The sequence below is a fragment of the Schistocerca nitens genome, chromosome 6 (genome assembly GCF_023898315.1).
Source record: "Schistocerca nitens isolate TAMUIC-IGC-003100 chromosome 6, iqSchNite1.1, whole genome shotgun sequence".
Taxonomy (NCBI): domain Eukaryota; kingdom Metazoa; phylum Arthropoda; class Insecta; order Orthoptera; family Acrididae; genus Schistocerca; species Schistocerca nitens.
This window is the reverse complement of record NC_064619.1, coordinates 256,193,716-256,212,979: the sequence shown is the minus strand read 5'-3', so window position 1 is coordinate 256,212,979 and position 19,264 is coordinate 256,193,716. Positions and strand designations below refer to the sequence as shown.

General features: G+C 42.6%; 1 protein-coding gene across 4 annotated transcripts in view; it reads left to right on the top strand.

Moving 5' to 3' along the window:
- The window catches only part of LOC126263645 (pro-resilin-like), a 221,864-nt gene extending 203,623 nt beyond the window's left edge, over positions 1-18,241 (top strand). The window contains exons 1-3 of one of the 4 annotated variants that reach the window (XM_049960742.1): positions 309-360; positions 13,432-13,776; positions 17,682-18,240. In XM_049960742.1, coding sequence (XP_049816699.1) covers positions 355-360; positions 13,432-13,776; positions 17,682-17,963 — 633 coding nt within the window. In that variant the 5' untranslated portion in view covers positions 309-354 and the 3' untranslated portion in view covers positions 17,964-18,240. Of the gene's footprint in view, positions 1-308; positions 361-13,431; positions 13,777-17,681 lie in introns of those variants that run through there. The other 3 variants (XM_049960741.1, XM_049960740.1, XM_049960739.1) reach the window with 3 other exon arrangements.
- The last annotated feature ends 1,023 nt before the right edge of the window (positions 18,242-19,264 follow it).

Here is a 19,264-nt window from a genome sequence, read left to right as displayed (position 1 = left end):
TTCTGAGAGTCTCGGACTGCAGACGGACAGTAAAGCATAATTTACCTCTAAGGGGACACGGTAAAGTGGCTATCTGCGAGGATATGTCAGCCATGAAGTTCCGGCAGCCTTCAGTGACAGGCGAAGACTCGACGCAGGAGGGGTTCCATCAAGCGCTGGCTGGCCATGGTGTGACGCAAGGCGTAAAAGAGCCTGTGTGTGTGTGTGTGTGTGCGTGCAGCCTAAGTAGATCACGCGCTGCTCGTATTACGCGCGACCCGCCCACGGCCGCGCCTCCCTCTCGCGTGCTATAAGTAGTGGTCGCCCGACGCTCCACTAGCACACTCCTCCCCGCGCCTGACAACGTTCTACGGAATGAAGGTAAGGACATCTCCTGAAAGGCATGGTAAAGATCCATCGTAGTAGAATAGCCGAGTTAGAAAGTGACCACGAAAGTAAAAAGAGTTTCATCTTCGATTCAAAGTCTAGTTGCACAATCAAATGCTGAACTAAACCAAAATGAGCGTAAGAAGAGCATTGCGACAAGCATATAATGAACGGGAAAGCAAAATTTTGCCATCCGATCTCACTGAAAATCCTAGGAAGTGCGGTCGTAAAGTCTGTAAGCGGATCCACCTTTTCTGTTCAGTCGCTCAGTGACCATTATGGCACCAGAACAGGGTGTGACAGAGAGGAGAACGAAGCACTGAATTCAGTATTCCGAAATTGTTTCGCCTCGGGAGATCGAAATAAGTTCCAAGAATGGCACTAGCGCTGAAATGGCAGATACAAAGATCGGTGATCCTAGAACAGAAAATCAATCAAAATCTCTCATTGGTGAAAAGGCAAGTATACCAGACGAGTTACCTGTGAGAACCTGCAGATATTATGCGAAAGAACGTGCTTCCCTTTTAGCACTAGTTTATTGTAGCTCGCTGGAGCAACGAAGGGTACCTAGCGACTGGCTAAGATACACATTATACACGTTTTCAAGAAAGATCTTAGACACTATGCGTATGATTATAAGCGAAAATCGACGTCGTCTGTTGTGTAATCATGGAACACGTCCTGTGCTGAGGCATCATGATGGTTCTAATGACTGAAAATCTCCTTTATAAAAACCGATACCTATTGGATAAATATAGATGTTACGAAACGTAAGTGTAGCTCGTTCTGTATGTCCAAGAAATCCATAGCACCTTGGAGGAAGGTTCCCATATTGATACTGTGTTAACTGACTTCCAGAAGACATTCTGTCGTTTAGTGAGCAAAATATGAGCTTAGAGATTATCAAACGCGATTGGTAACTGGATACAGGATCTGCTAAGAGATCTCGATACGTTATTGTTAAAGGGACAAAAACGTCTGATGAGAAAATAGTGTCGGAAGTACCCCAAAACGGTGCTGTAGGACCATTCCTGTTCACAATGTATATAAATCAGCTAATGGATAACGTTCGAAGCTCCACAAGACATTTTTTGAGATGACACTCATTTCTATAAGAAGGCTGTTACGCTAGAAGAATGTAGCTAAACCAAGAAGAAATGTGGAGTATCGAGGATTGGTACAGAGAATCGCAGTTGACCCTGAATGTAAATAAATGTTTCGTGGAGAGATCCATTACTGATCCAATACGTTATTGAAGAAAAATATCTCGAAGCACTAACAACCGTAAGACACCTAATAGTAATCATCCGAAGTGACCTAAAGAGGAAAGACCACATAAAACTAATTTACTAATTTCCATCATTCTGGAAGGCGTGACGTCAGCAGCTGTGTAGTTTACCAAATTATGTAATAAATCACAGAGAACTGTCGAAGTTGCAATATTAGTTTTCTTTAGTACTTGATGACTAGTTTCCAGCTAAGCTCATTATCAAATTATACAGTAAGCTATGAAATAATCTACATTACGGCAGCCGTATGAGTGTTCACTCTTGCTAAACACATCTCGTAAAACAGGGATGAACTCTATTCATCTAAGATGAAAGGAGTTCAGTACTGCACTACTTTAGGAGATGTGTTTAACTAGAATGAACAGTCATGCGGCAGTTTTAATGTAGCTACGTTATTGGAAAAGGCCGGGAGATACGGGAAGATTTCAATTAGATTACATCATGGTCAGACAGAGATTCCGAAATCAGATACTGGATTGTAAGGCGTACCCAGGAACAGATATAGACTCAGATCACAATATAGTTGTGATGAAGAGTAGGCTGAAGTTCAAGACATTAGTCAGGAAGAATCAATACGCAAAGAAGTGGGATACGGAAGTACTAAGGAACGAAGAGATACGTTTGAAGTTCTCTAACGCTATAGATACAGCAATAAGGAATAGCGCAGTAGGCAGTACAGTTGAAGAGGAATGGACATCACTAAAAAGGGCCATCACAGAAGTTTGGAAGGAAAACATAGGTACAAAAAAGGTAGCTGCGAAGAAACCATGGGTAACAGAATAAATACTTCAGTTGATTGATGAAAGGAGGAAGAACAAAATTTTTCCGGGAAAATCAGGAATACAGAAATACAAGTCGCTGAGGAATGAAATAAATAGGAAGTGCAGGGAAGCTAAGACGAAATGGCTGCAGGAAAAACGTGAAGACATCGAAAAAGATATGATTGTCGGAAGGTTAGATGGCCTCGGGCAAGTACAGAAAGGGCAACAGCCTCAAAGGGTGCGGGGCAAAGTCAGGACATGCGGGGACCAAGCAGCAATCGGTATTGTAATTCTAAAGTGTCGAAGCTGCATTGGTAAAGTACCGGAACTTCAAGCGCTGATAGAAAGCACCGAAGCCGAAATCGTTATAGGTACAGAAAGTTTGGAAGGAAAACATAGGTACAAAAAAGGTAGCTGCGAAGATGGCCTCGGGCAAGTACAGAAAGGGCAACAGGCATTGTAAGGGCAACATCGAAATGTGGTGCTACCGGAGAATGGAAAAAATCAGCTGGCGAGACAAGGCTATAAACGAAGATGTCCTCAGAAGAGTGAAAGAAAACAGATCTCTTTGGCGAAATATACAGAAAAGAAGAATAACCTTCATAGGTCACATTTTACGGCATAACAATTTCATTAAGAGAATATTAGAAGGAATCATTGAAGGAAGAACTCGCCGAGGACGACCTAGATTAAGCTACATTCAACAAGTAATAAATGACATCGGGTGCCAGACCTATGCAGATATGAAGAAGAAAGTTGACAAAAGAACGGAATGGCGTGCTGCTGCCAACCAACCTGTGGGTTGATAACCGAAGAAGAAGAAGACAGAAAGCTGGCTGAAGCCAGAGATAAATTCAGCCGAAATTTTTACAAAGGCACAGACGGTGTTTAGAAAGGATAGATTGCATGCAACCGGTGGTGGCGTGTTTGTCGCTGTTAGTAGTAGTTTATCCTGTAGTGTAGTAGAAGTGGATAGTTCCTGTGAAATATTATGGGTAGAGGTTACAATCAACAACCGAGGTAGGTTCATAATTGGCTCCTTTTACCGACCTCCCGACTCAGCAGCATCAGTTGCAGAACAACTGAGAGAAAATTTGGAATACATTGCACATAAATTTTCTCAGCATATTATAGTCTCAGGTGGAGATTTCAATTTACCAGATATAGACTGGGACACTCAGATGTTTAGGGCGGGTGGTAGGGACAGAGCATGGAGTGACATTATACTGAGTGCACTATCCGAAAATTACCTCGAGCAATTAAACTGAGAACCGACTCGTGGAGATAACATCTTGGACCTACTGATAACAAACAGACCCGAACTTTTCGACTCTGTAAGTGCAGAACAGGGAATCAGTGATAATAAGGCCGTTGCAGCATCCCTGAATATGGAAGTTAATAGGAATATAAAAAAGGGAAGAAGGTTTATCTGTTTAGCAAGAGTAATAGAAGGCAGATTTCAGACTACCTAACAGATCAAAACGAAAATTTCTGTTCCGACACTGACAATGCTGATTGTTTATGGAAAAAGTTTAAGGCAATTGTAAAATGCGTTTTAGACAGGTACGTGCCGAGTAAAACTGTGAGGGACGGGAAAAACCCACCGTGGTTCAACAACAAAGATAGGAAGCTACTGCGAGAGCAAAGAGAGCTTCACTCAAAGTTTAAACGCAGCCAAAACCTCACAGACAAACAGAACATAAACGATGTCAAAGTTAGCGTAAGGAGGGCTATGCGTGAAGCGTTCAGTGAATTCTAAAGTAAAATACTATGTACTGATTTAACAGAAAATCCTAGGAAGTTCTGGCCTTACGTTAAATCAGTAAGTGGCTCGAAACAGCATATCCAGACACTCCGGGTTGATGATGGCATTGAAACAGAGGATGACACGCGTAAAACTGAGATACTGAACACCTTTTTCCAAAGCTGTTTCACAGAGGAAGACCGCACTGCAGTTCCTTCTCTAAATCCTCGCACAAACGAAAAAATGGCTGACATCAAAATAAGTCTCCAAGAAATAGAAGAGCAACTGGAATCACTCAACAGAGGAAAGTCCACTGGAACTGACGGGATACGAATTCGTTTCTACACAGAGTACGCGAAAGAACTTGGCCCTCTTCTGACAGCAGTGTACCGCAAGTCTCTAGAGGAACGGAAGGTTCCAAATGATTGGAAAAGGGCACAGGTAGTCCCAGTCTTCAATAAGGGTCGTCGAGCAGATGCGCAAAGCTATAGGCCTGTATCTCTGACGTCGATCTGTTGTAGAATTTTAGAAAATGTTTTTTGCTCGAGTATCATGTCGTTTTTGGAAACACAGAATCTACTCTGTAGGAATCAACATGGATTCCGGAAACAGCGATCGTGTGAGACCCAACTCGCTTTATTTGTTCATGAGACCCAGAAAATATTAGATACAGGCTCCCAGGTAGATGCTATTTTCCTTGACTTCCGGAAGGCGTTCGTTACAGTTCCGCACAGTCGCCTGATAAACAAAGTAAGAGCCTACGGAATATCAGACCAGCTATGTGGCTGGATTGAAGAGTTTGTAGCAAACAGAACACAGCATGTTGTTATCAATGGAGAGACGTCTACAGACGTTAAAGTAACCCCTGGCGTGCCACAGGGGAGTGTTATGGGACCATTGCTTTTCACAATATATATAAATGACCTAGTAGATAGCGTCGGAAGTTCCATGCGGCTTTTCGCGGATGATGCTGTAGTATACAGAGAAGTTGCAGCATTAGAAAATTGTAGCAAAATGCAGGAAGATCTGCAGCGGATAGGCACTTGGTGCAGAGAGTGGCAACTGACCCTTAACATAGACAAATGTAATGTATTGCGAATACATAGAAAGAAGGATCCTTTATTGTATGATTATATGATAGCGGAACAAACACTGGTAGCAGTTTCTTCTGTAAAATATCTGGGAGTATGCGTGCGGAACGATTTGAAGTGGAATGATCACATGAAATTAATTGTTAGTAAAGCGGGTATCAGGTTGAGATTCATTGGGAGAGCCCTTAGAAAATGTAGTCCATCAACAAAGGAGGTGGCTTACAAAACACTCGTTCGACCTATACTTGAGTATTGCTCAACAGTGTGGGATCCGTACCAGATCGGGTTGACGGAGGAGATACAGAAGATCCAAAGAAGAGCGGCGCGTTTCGTCACAGGGTTATTTGGTAATCGTGATAGCGTTACGGAGATGTTTAGCAAACTCAAATGGCAGACTCTGCAAGAGAGGCGCTCTGCATCGCGGTGTACCTTGCTCGCCAGGTTTCGACAGGGTGCGTTTCTGGATGAGGTATCGAATATATTGCTTCCCTCTACTTATACCTCCCGAGGAGATCACGAATGTAAAATTAGAGAGATTCGAGCGCGCACGGAGGCTTTCAGACAGTCGTTCTTCCCGCGAACCACACGCGACTGGAACAGAAAAGGGGGGTAATGACAGTGGCACGTAAAGTGCCCTCCGCCACACACCGTTGGGTGGCTTGCGGAGTATAAATGTAGATGTAGATGTAGATGGACGGTGGTAACATTAAGAGTGCAACGGGAATTCCACTGTTAAATGCAGAGGAGAGAGCAGGTAGGTGGAAAGAATACATTGAAAGCCTCTATGAGGGTGAAGATTTGTCTGATGTGATAGAAGAAGAAACAGGAGTCGATTTAGAAGAGATAGGGGATCCAGTATTAGAATCGGAATTTAAAAGAGCTTTGGAGGACTTACTGTCAAATAAGGCAGAAGGGATAGATAACATTCCATCAGAATTTCTAAAATCATTGGGGGAAGTGGCAACAAAACGACTATTCACGTTGGTGTGTAGAATATATGAGTCTGGCGACATACCATCTGACTTTCGGAAAAGCATCATCCACACAATTCCGAAGACGGCAAGAGCTGACAAGTGCGAGAATTATCGCACAATCAGCTTAACAGCTCATGCATCGAAGTTGCTTACAAGAATAATATACAGAAGAATGGAAAATTGAGAATGCGCTAGGTGACGATCAGTTTGGCTTTAGGAAAAGTAAAGGGACGAGAGAGGCAATTCTGACGTTACGGCTAATAATGGAAGCAAGGCTAAAGAAAAATCAAGACACTTTCATAGGATTTGTCGACCTGGAAAAAGCGTTCGACAATATAAAATGGTGCAAGCTGTTCGAGATTCTGAAAAAAGTAGGGGTAAGCTATAGGGAGAGACGGGTCATGTACAATACGTACAACAACCAAGAGGGAATAATAAGAGTGGACGATCAAGAACGAAGTGCTCGTATTAAGAAGGGTGTAAGACAAGGCTGTAGCCTTTCGCCCCTACTCTTCAATCTGTACATCGAGAAAGCAATGATGGAAATAAAAGAAAGATTCAGGAGTGGAATTAAAATAGAAGGTGAAAGGATATCAATGATACGATTCGCTGATGACATTGCTATCCTGAGTGAAAGTGAAGAAGAATTAAATGACCTACTGAACGGAATGAACAGTCTAATGAGTTCACAGTATGGTTTGAGAGTAAATCGGAGAAAGACGAAGGTAATGAGAAGTAGTAGAAATGAGAACAGCGAGAAACTTAACATCAGGATTGATGGTCATGAAGTCAATGAAGTTATGGAATTCTGCTACCTAGGCAGTAAAATAACCAATGACGGACGGAGCAAGGAGGACATCAAAAGCAGACTCGCTATCGCAAAAAAGGCATTTCTGACCAAGAGAAGACTACTAATATCAAATACCGGCCTTAATTTGAGGAAGAAATTTCTGAGGATGTACGTCTGGAGTACAGCATTTAATGGTAGTGAAACATGGACTGTGGGAAAACCGGAACAGAAGAGAATCGATGCATTTGAGATGTGGTGTTATAGACGAATGTTGAAAATTAGGTGGACTGATAAGGTAAGGAATGAGGAGGTTCTACGCAGAATCGGAGAGGAAAGGAATATGTGGAAAACACTGATAAGGAGAAGGGACAGGATGATAGGACATCTGCTAAGTCATGAGGGAATGACTTCCATGGTAGTAGAGGAAAAAAAAAAGAGTTATTGTTTACGTCGTTGGATAATTTGATAGTGAGTTTAGGCTCGAAACTAGTCATCAAGTAATAATGGAAATTATGCTGCAACCTCGATGGTTCTCTGCAGTTTATTGGATAATTTGATAAAAGTAATTGTTGCAAAAGAGATTCCAGCTTGAGATTTATTAGAAGAATCTTAAGGATGTGTAATTCATTCGTGAAAGAATTGTCCTACAAAACATTTGTTCCATTGATGCTTCAGCATTGTTAATGAGTCTGGGGTCGTTAGCACTATACCAAGTAGAGATTACAGAACAGATATTGAAGATCGAACGAAGAGCGGCAGATTTCGTCATGGGATCGTTTAGTTAGCGAGAGAGTTATAAGGAGGTACTCAACGGACTCCGGAGTCAGTCGCTGAGAAGGCGTTTGTGTTGTGTACCACGGAGAGGTTTGCTGTTGAAGATACGAGAGCATATGGTAGAAGAAGAGTCAGGCATTATACTGTTAACTTTCACACATTTCTAGTGAAACGAAACGACGAGAAAACCAGATAAAATGGGAGATCATATGTATGTTTATCGAAAGTGATTATTCCCTGGCATCATCCGCGAATGGTTGAGGTACTCTCCGCCACATACTGTAAGGTGGTCTGTGCAGTACAGATGTAGCTCGAAGATGAACCCCTCCCACCTGGGAACGCAGCCCGTTGCTTCATTATGTTTTAAAACGAGGCATCCGGCGAAGCTCAGTATATAAGCTTGTTAGTGCTTGACTGACGAGAGACAGAAAGACTGCCGAGATATGCCTTCCTAGTTATGTAGTACGTTGATAGTGAAAGGGTGTGGGCGGCTCTAGTCACGCAGTTCGTCTTCGGTAATTGACGACCCGCACACAATACTTCAGTCGGATTGGAAAACAGTAATCTACGTGCTGTTTCTTCGTTTGTGAGACTGAGTATAAGGGATGCGTACAGAAAACAATAGCAGTTAATTTTATGACCGGTCTGGCGGTGTTCTTTTCACCGAGGCGAAAGGGATTTGATTATGTCTGCCGAGAAAGTCCTTAGCGTAGTTAACTGGGGATACAGCGTACGCTATTGGGAAAGATTGCATTTTGTCTGAATCTGTTGATTTTTCTGATAGCATCTGCTGCTTCGGAAGTGTTTTTCTCCGTCTGTGCTTGTGATGAAACTGACTCATTCAGTACAGATTACCCGTGTCGGGTCTGGCAGTCTAGTGGTGCAGTGGGCGACTACAAATCGAAAGGTCGCTGCGTCGAATTCCGGTCCGACCACAGATTTTTTCACCCTTCCTTTAATCTAGCGTTCACCTCTCAGCTGTGTGAGGAATCCTCAGAATCATTGAGCCATACGAAATAATTACCGCTTTCTACTGTAAAAAAAGGTCTCCTCGCGTTTTGAATAACGTAGTACCTTGTTAATACCAACTTTGGTCAGATACAATTATCATCAGATCTAAGGACACTTTATGATTGCAGGAGATATTATTGGTTGAAACTAGAAAGAGGAGTCTTATAAGTACTAGTAGATAAGCAAACAGTTTTTAGATGTGGCCCATTTTATCCTTAAGTAGTCATGAGTCAGTAGATGCTAGAAGATGATTTTTAATGTAGTTACCACTCATTCTTACACATCCTTCATTCTGGAGCCCCACTTCTAAAGTGTCACGAGCTCGTGCGAACACAGATTAAAACGAAAAGGCGTTACATTCACTTTTCAGCAATGTGTTGTTTGTAATGATAACAATTTAATATTGATAATATTGATATTTTGGTTTTGAGAAACCGATGACGTATGATCGTTGTGCAGATGTTTGTTACTCAGTGGCCAACTGAAGTATAATGTCGTTCCACAGACAATTGTTTTATAATGTAAATACCTGTTCTCCTCCTGTGATTGAGTAACTCATTGTAAAGTAAAGGATGCCGTCTTCAACCACTGAACTAAGCGAATCGCCACCCTTTTCTCTTGCTTTTCGTGTGTGGACGCCTTTTCTTTTGGGCGAGGGGATCTGTAGGTTGACCACAGCGTACACAGGCGCTAAAAGGTGTGCCTTTTACCTTGCTTTCCCGTATCTGGATTCCTGTTCGTGGTGTGATGTGTGCAATAGCCAGACGGCGTCGGACGCAATACATAACGGACAGAGTTTGAGTATAATTCACGTGAAAGTGCACTCTGCGTGAAGTTGATGCTTATGTAGAAATATGATGCGATTTATGAAGAAAGTCCACGATTTAGTGCCTTTCGTAGTAGTCTCATACAGACTGTAGCCTCGGACGCCAAATATTTCCTGAAAGAAGTCTGTAGTGCAAGGGTTGCACAACCATTACATCAGGAATTGTTCGAAGAGATAAAAGAATGGTGCACTTTGTCTGTTTATGTAATGCGAGACTTGAAGATCTTGTGGAAGCACTTCTGCACACCACTCGTAACTGTACTGCATCTTAGAGACAAGCTATCGACTCTGAATTTTATATCCAGAACTGCTACAGGAGAGGTGGCCATGTTAGAGAGAGAATTGTGACTGTTTTTTTGGAAACAATACGGTAATAATTTATAGTTATTTGCGTCACAATTTTTCACAAGTACCTCATGTTCATTTTCCTAACTCATTTTAACATACAGTTTACTACAAAAAAGGTATCTTTGTCGGCACAACATTTTGAGTGGTAGTTTTAATAAGAAAGTGGTTAAGCACAAGTATAAGAAGTCACACTGGAATTTTCATTGGTTGAGTTATTTAGTTTCTCAAGCTAAAGGTAGATTTAATGGAAGAAAACGACTAATTTAATTTCTGTTTGAAAAGCTTCATTAATTTGATACCTGAAGTAATTGACGCTAAATGTCTTCCTAGTTTCATTCTTGTCCTGAATGTAAAGCAACGTATCACAAACGGTTAAATCTTCATTCAACTTTTCTCAGAGTTTTTCCTTTCAGAACTGCCTATCAATTTTTATAGGCAGTATTAGTTTCTTTACAGAAGGAAACTGCTCAAGGTGAGCTTGTACTGGCGCCTCACCCAGTTGTAAATGTTGGACCTGTGGTTTAGTGGCAGATACCGGCTTATCAAAACGGTAAGAGTGAAGTGATAAGTGTTAGTTTCTATGTAGATCAGCCCCACTGAATTCCGCTAAATACTCCAGAATAATAAGTGTAGTCTACACAATAGTCAAACAGGTTTTAAATTAACTTTTACGAAAAATTCAGTTTCAGTAAAAGCTTTTCTCAGAGGCGCCGAATTGTAATTGTTATTAATATTTTCGGGCACATAGTTCACGCCACGATAACATCTGAAGGGCTGTAGTAAGTTCATAAATTTCGAAAAAACTAGCCACTCGTAAAACAGATGATAAGACACGATACTCAGAGGCACCACTGAGCGGCGGTCCTTAAAACGTGGCCTCCTTCGAATGAGGTCACCTGTATTGGAAACCCGCTCCTTAATGTGTGGAATAAACAACGCCTTTATATGACATCAGAGGCAGAAATATAAGGCATACGATCAGGTAGATCAGGATGCAATACTTCTGGAACCACTCGACCAACATAGGCGTAGAGAATGATGTGGTACCCTGTAGTGCATAAACAACATTCATTTTTCTTCTGCAAGGGTAACGTTCGTTCGTTCGTTCTAGCGATGTGTATTAACAGGGACAGAAAAACACGAAGAATGACCAACACGTCAGCAGCCCGTGCTGACTGCTACGGCCGTGCAGCAATGATGCCTTGTTTCTGCTGGAGTACTGGCCCCTCTTCATGTTTTATGGTCCCTGTTGATGCATATCGCTAGAACGAACATCACGCTAGATTAATTTTGGACCGCACTGTCGCATGGCTACGTAAACTTCCGCTTTGAAAATCATTTTACTTGTAACGGGAAACAAAGCGACGCTTTCCGTCGACATTTGGCGTTGCATGAAAAGCATGACGAACAGTATTTGGTTGGGATGACTCCAGGTACACAACGCAAAGATGAAACTGCAAATATTTGCCGAAGTTTGAGAGAAAATGCTCCTAGCGACTCGGAAGAGGGACAGGCGTTGTATGATTGCCAACACGAATGCTTTGCCTCGCCAAACAAATTATCTGTTAGCAACTTTCATTGCCGTTGGTTAATATCCACTTCTAGCAAGCAAAAAGAAACACACATTTGCTACAACTGTCCAGTGGAAAACTATTTCTCAATAATGCTCAGTTTGTGGAAATCTGCTAAATTCCAATTTCAAATTTCAGTTGAGTCACAGATTTTGTTAGGTCCTACCCTGGCGTGTCCATAGCTGTTTTCATCGCTATCGACCGATGAAACAATGTTGTATGACTGACTTGTCTCGGCCACCGCTACTGCAATGGCGGGAGTGTAACTGGATGGAGAAATGCTTCCTCTTGTCTCCTGGTTGGTCCTGTAAGTTCTTCGTACAATCACAGCTGGTTATTTCGTAACCGAGTGCAACACGGGAGGACTATGAGCAATAACTTGCGATACATGGGGGCAAAAATTAATTTAAATATGATAATCGAGTATCTTGCATGTTGTGGTGATGTTGGAATGTTAGGTCTGAGGACTGATACTTGGTGTCGTGCCGGCCGCTGTGGCCGAGCGATTCTAAGCTCTACGGTCGCAGGTTCGAATCTTGCCTCGGGCATGGATGTGTGGGATGTGCTCATGTCAGTTAGGTTTAAGTAGTTCTACGATCTAGGGGACTGATGACCTCAGATGTTACGTCCCATAGTGCTCAGAGCCATTTGAACCATTTGAACTTGGTGTCGTGACTAATTACCGATGAGGGAATTCTACAAAAATATTGCATAGTATTTTCGCACTGTACGTAATAATACCGTTTTAGAAAGTGTTGGTCTATGGTAGAGTTCTAACATGAGTGGATATCATAATTATGGCCTAAAAATGAGCGGTAGGGTTACATCAAAATCTACATGCCTACTCCGTAACTCACACGTAACTACTCGGCAGTGTAGTCATACAACGACTTTTACACCATTTCTCGTCCATTCCACTCTCGAATGGTAGGTAGGGAAAATCAACACCTAAAATCTTTCTGTGGGAGCTCTGATTTCTGTTAGATTATCACTATGGTCGTTTGCCCCAGATAGGTGAGAGTCAAAAAAATATTTCCGCATTCCGATGGGAAAGTTGGTGATAAAAATTTCGTGAGAAGATCTCGCAGTAACGATAAACGCCTTTGTTTTAAATATTGCCAGCCAAATTGCTCATAATATTCGTGACACTTTCTCCTCTAATCCATGGTAATACAAAACGAGCTGCCCTTTCTTGAAATTTTTCAGTACCCTCCGTCAGTCCTGTCTGCTAACGATCCAATACCGCCCAGCAACACCCCAGAAGAGGACGGACAGACGTAGCATAGGCAGTCTCTAAGGTTTACTCGTTGCCAGTGAAACGCGGCCTTTTCCGCAACATTTTCCTTGTGATAGATCTAATCTCTACATATTTAGTTGAAATGACATCATTTAAATTTGTGTGGTTTATCGTTAGTACTCATGGGGAGTACCTCACACTTTTTATTGTTCACAGTCAATTACCATTTTTCACCATTCGTTTTGTATTTCGTAATTAACTTCTGACGACTTTACTAAATGGTAAGAGGTAGCATTATCTGTTCATATCCTCTCCTAAATCGTATATAGAAATTAAGAACAGCAGAGTAACGATGGCACTTGCTTGAGGAACCTCATAAATCACTTATATTTCACTCGATGACTTCCAATCGTTAAAGGAACTGACAGGAAAAAAAGAATCCAGTAACACAACTGACAGTATTCTATAGGCATGCTATATGATTAGAACCCCATTTTGAGAAAACATGTCAAAAGCCTTCCGGAAATCTAGAAATATCCAGTTAAATTGTGCAGCCTATGGTACTGGATATGTGCTCGTTACTAAAATCTTGATCCCGTTCACGTCTTTGGCAGTGATGGAACCAACGAATGCTCCACTTTTCGAACAGGTGAGTGTGCTGTTGCTGACTATGGTGGCTGCCGTCGCAGCCGAGCCTCCTGCTAACCGCTCGTACCTGCCACCGAGTGCGCAGTACAACGCCCCGTCTCCGGCGGCTCTCAGCACCCAGTACGGGGCTCCAGCCGCTGGAGCCGCCTTCCTCGGCGGGTCTTTCCAGCGCCCGGCGGCCCGCGTCTCCTCGAGCCTGGGGGCGGCAGCTTCCAGTAGGAGGCTGGGCTCGGGTTCACTGGGACGCGGATTCTCCGGTCTCGGCCGCGCCGCTGGTCTGTCAACCGAGTACGGTGTCCCTGGCTACAGCTACGGGCGTACTGGCATGCAGGAGGACCCTCTTGCAGTACGTAACAACTTTTTATCAACAAGATGTGTGGAATCTTTAAAAGTACAGATTCGTGGATATCGTCTGCAGGGGGATTTTCTGCGATGCTGCAGGTGATAGACTACGTCTGGATAAGGTACCGTACGAAATGGGATGTTTGACAGGTTAAACTAACTCTTTTAAAAAGTGGAGTCGTGGGATGATATAAGTACAGAAGATATTCTGCTCCCCCGTTCTGGCCTAAGACGGGTCGAGCGGGACCGACTGACCTCCATGTCATCCCCAGCAATGGCGTCATTTGGTTGTGGTATAGAGGAGCATGGGGCCATCACACGGCTCTTCCGGTCGTTTTAGGCTTTGCAGACATTGGATCACTACTTGTCATTGAAGTTGTTCCTCGATTGGCATCATGAGGCTGAGTGGACCTATTGTAGTCCTTCCACCGAGGAAAAAGCTACTGGCAGTACTGGGAACAGAACCTTAGTCCTTTGCTTGGCAATCATCCACTCTGGTCGCTCAGTTACGAAGGTGGACGCAGAAGATATCAAGTACACATTCATATCTTCAGAGTTACCAGAAAAGTTTCCTCCAGAGCTTCATCTAGATCAATGGTGTCTACAGTTCATATACATGTTCGTTAATGATGGTAGAAAAGAGACTAGAAAATCACGAGTCTGTTTGCTGAAACAGAATGCTGAAAACATTTTGAACGGAATGAAGAATTATCATAAGACTGTTGAAAATATCAGAATTCCTTATAGAAACAGTATTGCGTCACTTAAGGTAGGTCACCATACTGAGCACTTCATCCAGCGTTGAGCAAAAGAAACAGAAGAAGGGGTCAAGATGTGGAAAAACTAGTTTCAGTTAGGAAGAAATTAAGAATCCTCCAACCTTTCAGCTGAGGGGAAGAACTTATGAACCACTGATAAATGTTTGCTTGATCTCTGTTAAGACCTGTTCTTGATGTGCAATCTAAGAAATGAAATAAACATCCAAGTGAAGTAAACTTATTGTAACCAGGCTTTGGCGTTACTGCCCTAATTTGTCACGAAGAGATACCGATATGTGTGTGAAACATGCATTTACACGCTGGTATTTCTTCGTGTTTCACTAGCTGTAACCTGTAACGGGACACAATCCACACAACCGTCTACAATGGACGTCGCATGAAAGTCGTGATAAGCAGTATGTGCCTGGGCTGGGTCCGGCTGCACAGTAAAAAAACGAAATTGCAAATATCCGGCGAAACATCAGAGGAAATATACCTGACGACTCTTAGGACGCACCCCTTTATAAGGACAGACCTAGAATAAATTTTTCACATGAGTCCTAGAGTGAGGCATGTTATCTTGAAGGTCACTTAAGCTTTTGGTTTTTAGTGTAAGCGGTAATACTCACTGCTGGTAGACATCTGACGCAGTCTGACGCTTTCACAGACACATACTTGGCCAGTGCTGCACACAATAAGCTATACACAGCTCGTGGTCTAGTGGCTAGCGTGGCTGCCTTTTGGTTATGGGGTCCCGGGTTCAATCCCCGGGCGGATTGGGGATTTTTCTCTGCCGGGGGGACTGGGTGTTTGCGTTGTCCGCATGTTATCATCATCATCATTCGTGACAGTGGCTCGATTGGGCTATGTAAAAATTGGAAATTTGTACGTGCGCTGATGACCTGGATGATCATCCAGGAAGTTATTTACTCCGGGATGTGAGGATTCTGGCCTACTCCCCAGAATAGGACGACTCATTTAGTCAACGAATGTGCTCTGTAATACACCTGAAGTGGACATGGTACCTAATGGATGAACAGACAAACAGAAACCATAATACGTGTCTTAATACGAATGGTTACTGCGAGTATTTAATTGTTAATTTTGAATGATACAAGTGAACATAAGAACAGCTCAGTTGTTGTCAGCTAAACCTTCAGAATCATGGTCTCCAGGAACCTCACCTTTGGACGGATTTGGAGTTCGACATCTTTATCGCTCTCATAAAACAGATCTCTAAGTCTGACGTGTTGTTATGAATTAAACCTCTTGTCATTTGCACGTAATATACTGGAATCCCAAGGCACTATGGATCATATCGCCAAGTTACAAACGTAGACGCAGATTCTACGCGCCCATCCCACGCATCAAGGTGCCAATAACTAGGACGTTCTCACGACAGGCTACCTACCAACACAACACACTTGGTACCCGCTCCGATGGTGTTCATCTCCGAATGTGTTGGGTGAATAATTTCAATGAGTTGAATATTATTTGAAACCGTAGATGGTAATTCAGTGTTTTTAATCATAGTAAATATTGTTGGGACCTTTTTATACATATACTAATCTCAGAGAGGATATAAAATGTAGACTGACAATGGCAAGGAAAGCGTTTCTGAAGAAGAAAAGTTCGTTAACATCGAGTACAGATTTAATTGTCAGGATGTCTTTCCTGAAAGTATTTGTATGGAGTGTAGCCATGTATGGGAGTGAAACATGGACGATAAATAGTATAGACAAGAAGAGAATAGAAGCTTTCGAAATGAGATGCTACAGAAGAATGATGAATATTATATGGGTAGACCACGTAACTTATGAGGAGGTACTGAATAGAATTGGGGAGAAGCTTAATTTGTGGTACAACTTGACTATAAGAAGCGGTCGGTCGCTAGGCATCAAGTGATCACCATTTTAGTATTAGAGGGCGGCGCGAAGGGTAAAAATCGTAGAGGGAGACCGAGAGATGAATACACTAAGCAGATTCAGAAGGATGTAGGTTACATTAGGTACTTGGAGATGAAGAGACTTGCACAGGATAGAGTAGCATGGAGAGCTGCATGAAACCTGTCCCTGAACTGAAGACCACAATAACAGCAACATCAAACTTAAATATAAATAAGGCAAATGTTCAGCGATCATACTGACTCTACTCTTCAATATCAGACGTAGAAATGTGATTCCTCCTTGAGTGCACAGGGGTACTAAATCTAGTGCTTAACCGTAACTACCACTGCTGAGTTAACATTAAAACCAACAAGTACATTCATTGTCATCAAGGCATTGTTGTTTTTGAGGACTTCAGTCTGAAGACGGATCTGATGCAGCGAGTCCTCGGAAAATATAACGGATATAGATCCGCTTGACTTTGGATGTCTGCAGCATCACCATAGGAAGGCTGTGTTCGTTAGAGATGCAAGAGCAGATCGGTCACTCATCAGCACTGTTGCCCCTATGACTAATGAAAAGGCTGCTGCTGCCCGTCTTCAGTAAACAAATGTTAGTTGTGCCTCTCGACAGACGTTCATCCGATGTGATTATACCCCTATGATATGCCTGTATCTATAGTTAAAGCATGAAATCCACCCAAACACAGCAGATTGCCTATTTCGTGGGAAACCTGAAGCCAAAATTAATTTCATGTCAGTTTTTTTGTTCCTAAGTTCATGACCGATGATCTACCCGGATAGTTGTGCGTGTTAAAGTGCCCCTTCCGTGATGGGGAGGAGCGCCAGCCCCAGATCGAATCCGTCCAGAGGCTTAACGACGAGGGTCGGTGTGCTTGCCAACCTGGATGTGGTTTTGAGGTGGTTTCACACACACCGATAGGTAGACATTGGACTGGTACCTAAGTCTGGCTTCAGTTACACATTTCGCAAATATCTGGAAAAATTTTGCTCACTTTCACAGACATGAATAACATCACACGCAGACTGTCAGGGTGCACATATTCAGTCCTGGGGGTAAAGGGGTGGAGGGAAAAAGGATATCCGACAAATACATTGATATTCATGGTGACCCTCTGCCGATACAGGTCAAAGACAAAACTAAGAAAGAGAGGAATAGTTAGTTTGTGTTACATGGTACCAACTTGTGTGAAGAATCAGTACTTTTGTTTCACAGGCTCTGATAGCGTCCAACTATTTCCGCAGGAGCCGGCCAACTACGAGTTCAGCTACTCGGTGCAGGACGGTGAGACGCTGAGCGACTTTGGACAAGAGGAGTCCAGGCAGGGGGAGAGCGCCCAGGGCCAGTACCGCGTGCTGCTGCCTGACGGCCGCAAGCAGATCGTCTCCTACCAGGCGGACGAGGGCGGCTACAGGCCCACCGTAGAGTACCAGGACACCGGACTCACCGCCTACTCCGCCGGCGGATACGGCTACGGCAGGGGGCGCGCCGGAGCTGGAGCTGGAAATGGGGGATACCACTACTGATACATGATCGGCTAGTCAGATCTGAGTGCATGGTTGCACTTGTGGTGTGTGCAGAGTAGGAGGGCTACGTGCCACACTTCTTACATAGTTGCTGCTCTTTCTCCCATTATCGTTTTCTGCAAAGCTTCATTTAAATCCTTGCTCCAATTCAGTCTTTAATTCCTATGTTGTACAGTACACTACTTTGTTTTTAGTGAGCAGTACTACCGAATTGTATAGAATTATATGACAGTTTGTTTTCGTATAAACTGTTGGGAACCAGTGCCAAGTGTAATGATTGTTAATCTCCAATAAATTATATGTTACTTAAAATAAATAGTCTTCGTTTATGATGTCACTGCCTGGTGTTCACTAAATTGTTCCACAGATCAAGATATTGCACTCAGAAGAGCAATGTTCAAATTCTTAACTAACTTCTCCAATTTAAATCTTTGTCTGTTTAAATGAATCATTTCGTTTCCTCATAGCATCAGCTGATTCGTTCCACTGTTTTTAATTTTATAATGCGAGGCACCATCTCGACTGACTTTGACGTCAGTCAGTCGAAATACTTGTTGACCTTGACGGTACCTAAAGTGAAGAAGGTGAAATGTGGACTAAAATACTAAACAGTTTCTCCGAGGAAGATGACAGCACATTTGTGATCGAACTTCACTTACAAATAAAAATCACAGATGTAGAAATAAGTGGACTCAGAAATCAGGAAACAGCTTAAAACGCTTGATAAAAGAAGCTTCACAGAGTTTTATGGGTGCCCTTTCGATTGTACACTGGATATGCGGAGCAAATTGTCATTCTTCTGGCATCGCTTCGTGGCGTGCTGAAAAAGAAGCAAGTTCTTATTTCTTGATTTCACGATTCCATGTGCACGTAGTGAGTATTGCTCTACATTTGTCGTATTTCGAAACAACAGATAGTGTGCGACTTGGAAAGAAACTGTCTAATTGGGAAATACTGGTAGAGACTTAAAAAACCTGACTGTACTGTGATGCTTAAACTGGAAACACTTAATTTCAAAATATGCTCTCGCCAAAATACTATAGCATAAAGTTCCAAAAGTAACGTAACAGATATAAAAAGGATTTAATCTGTAAAGTCGAGCAATTTATTTTGGTGACCAGCCACTGTTTCTATAAATTTATTTCTGTGAAAATCCGCTTCAGGTTTTCACCATTTTCAATATGCGTACTTCATTTTCTTGTACATATCCGACTGTCAAACGTAGTTATCAACTGCATTTTGAACGTTGAAAGCTCATTTTATTTAGTAATTCAGTTGATTATCTTCTTTCTTATACAAGG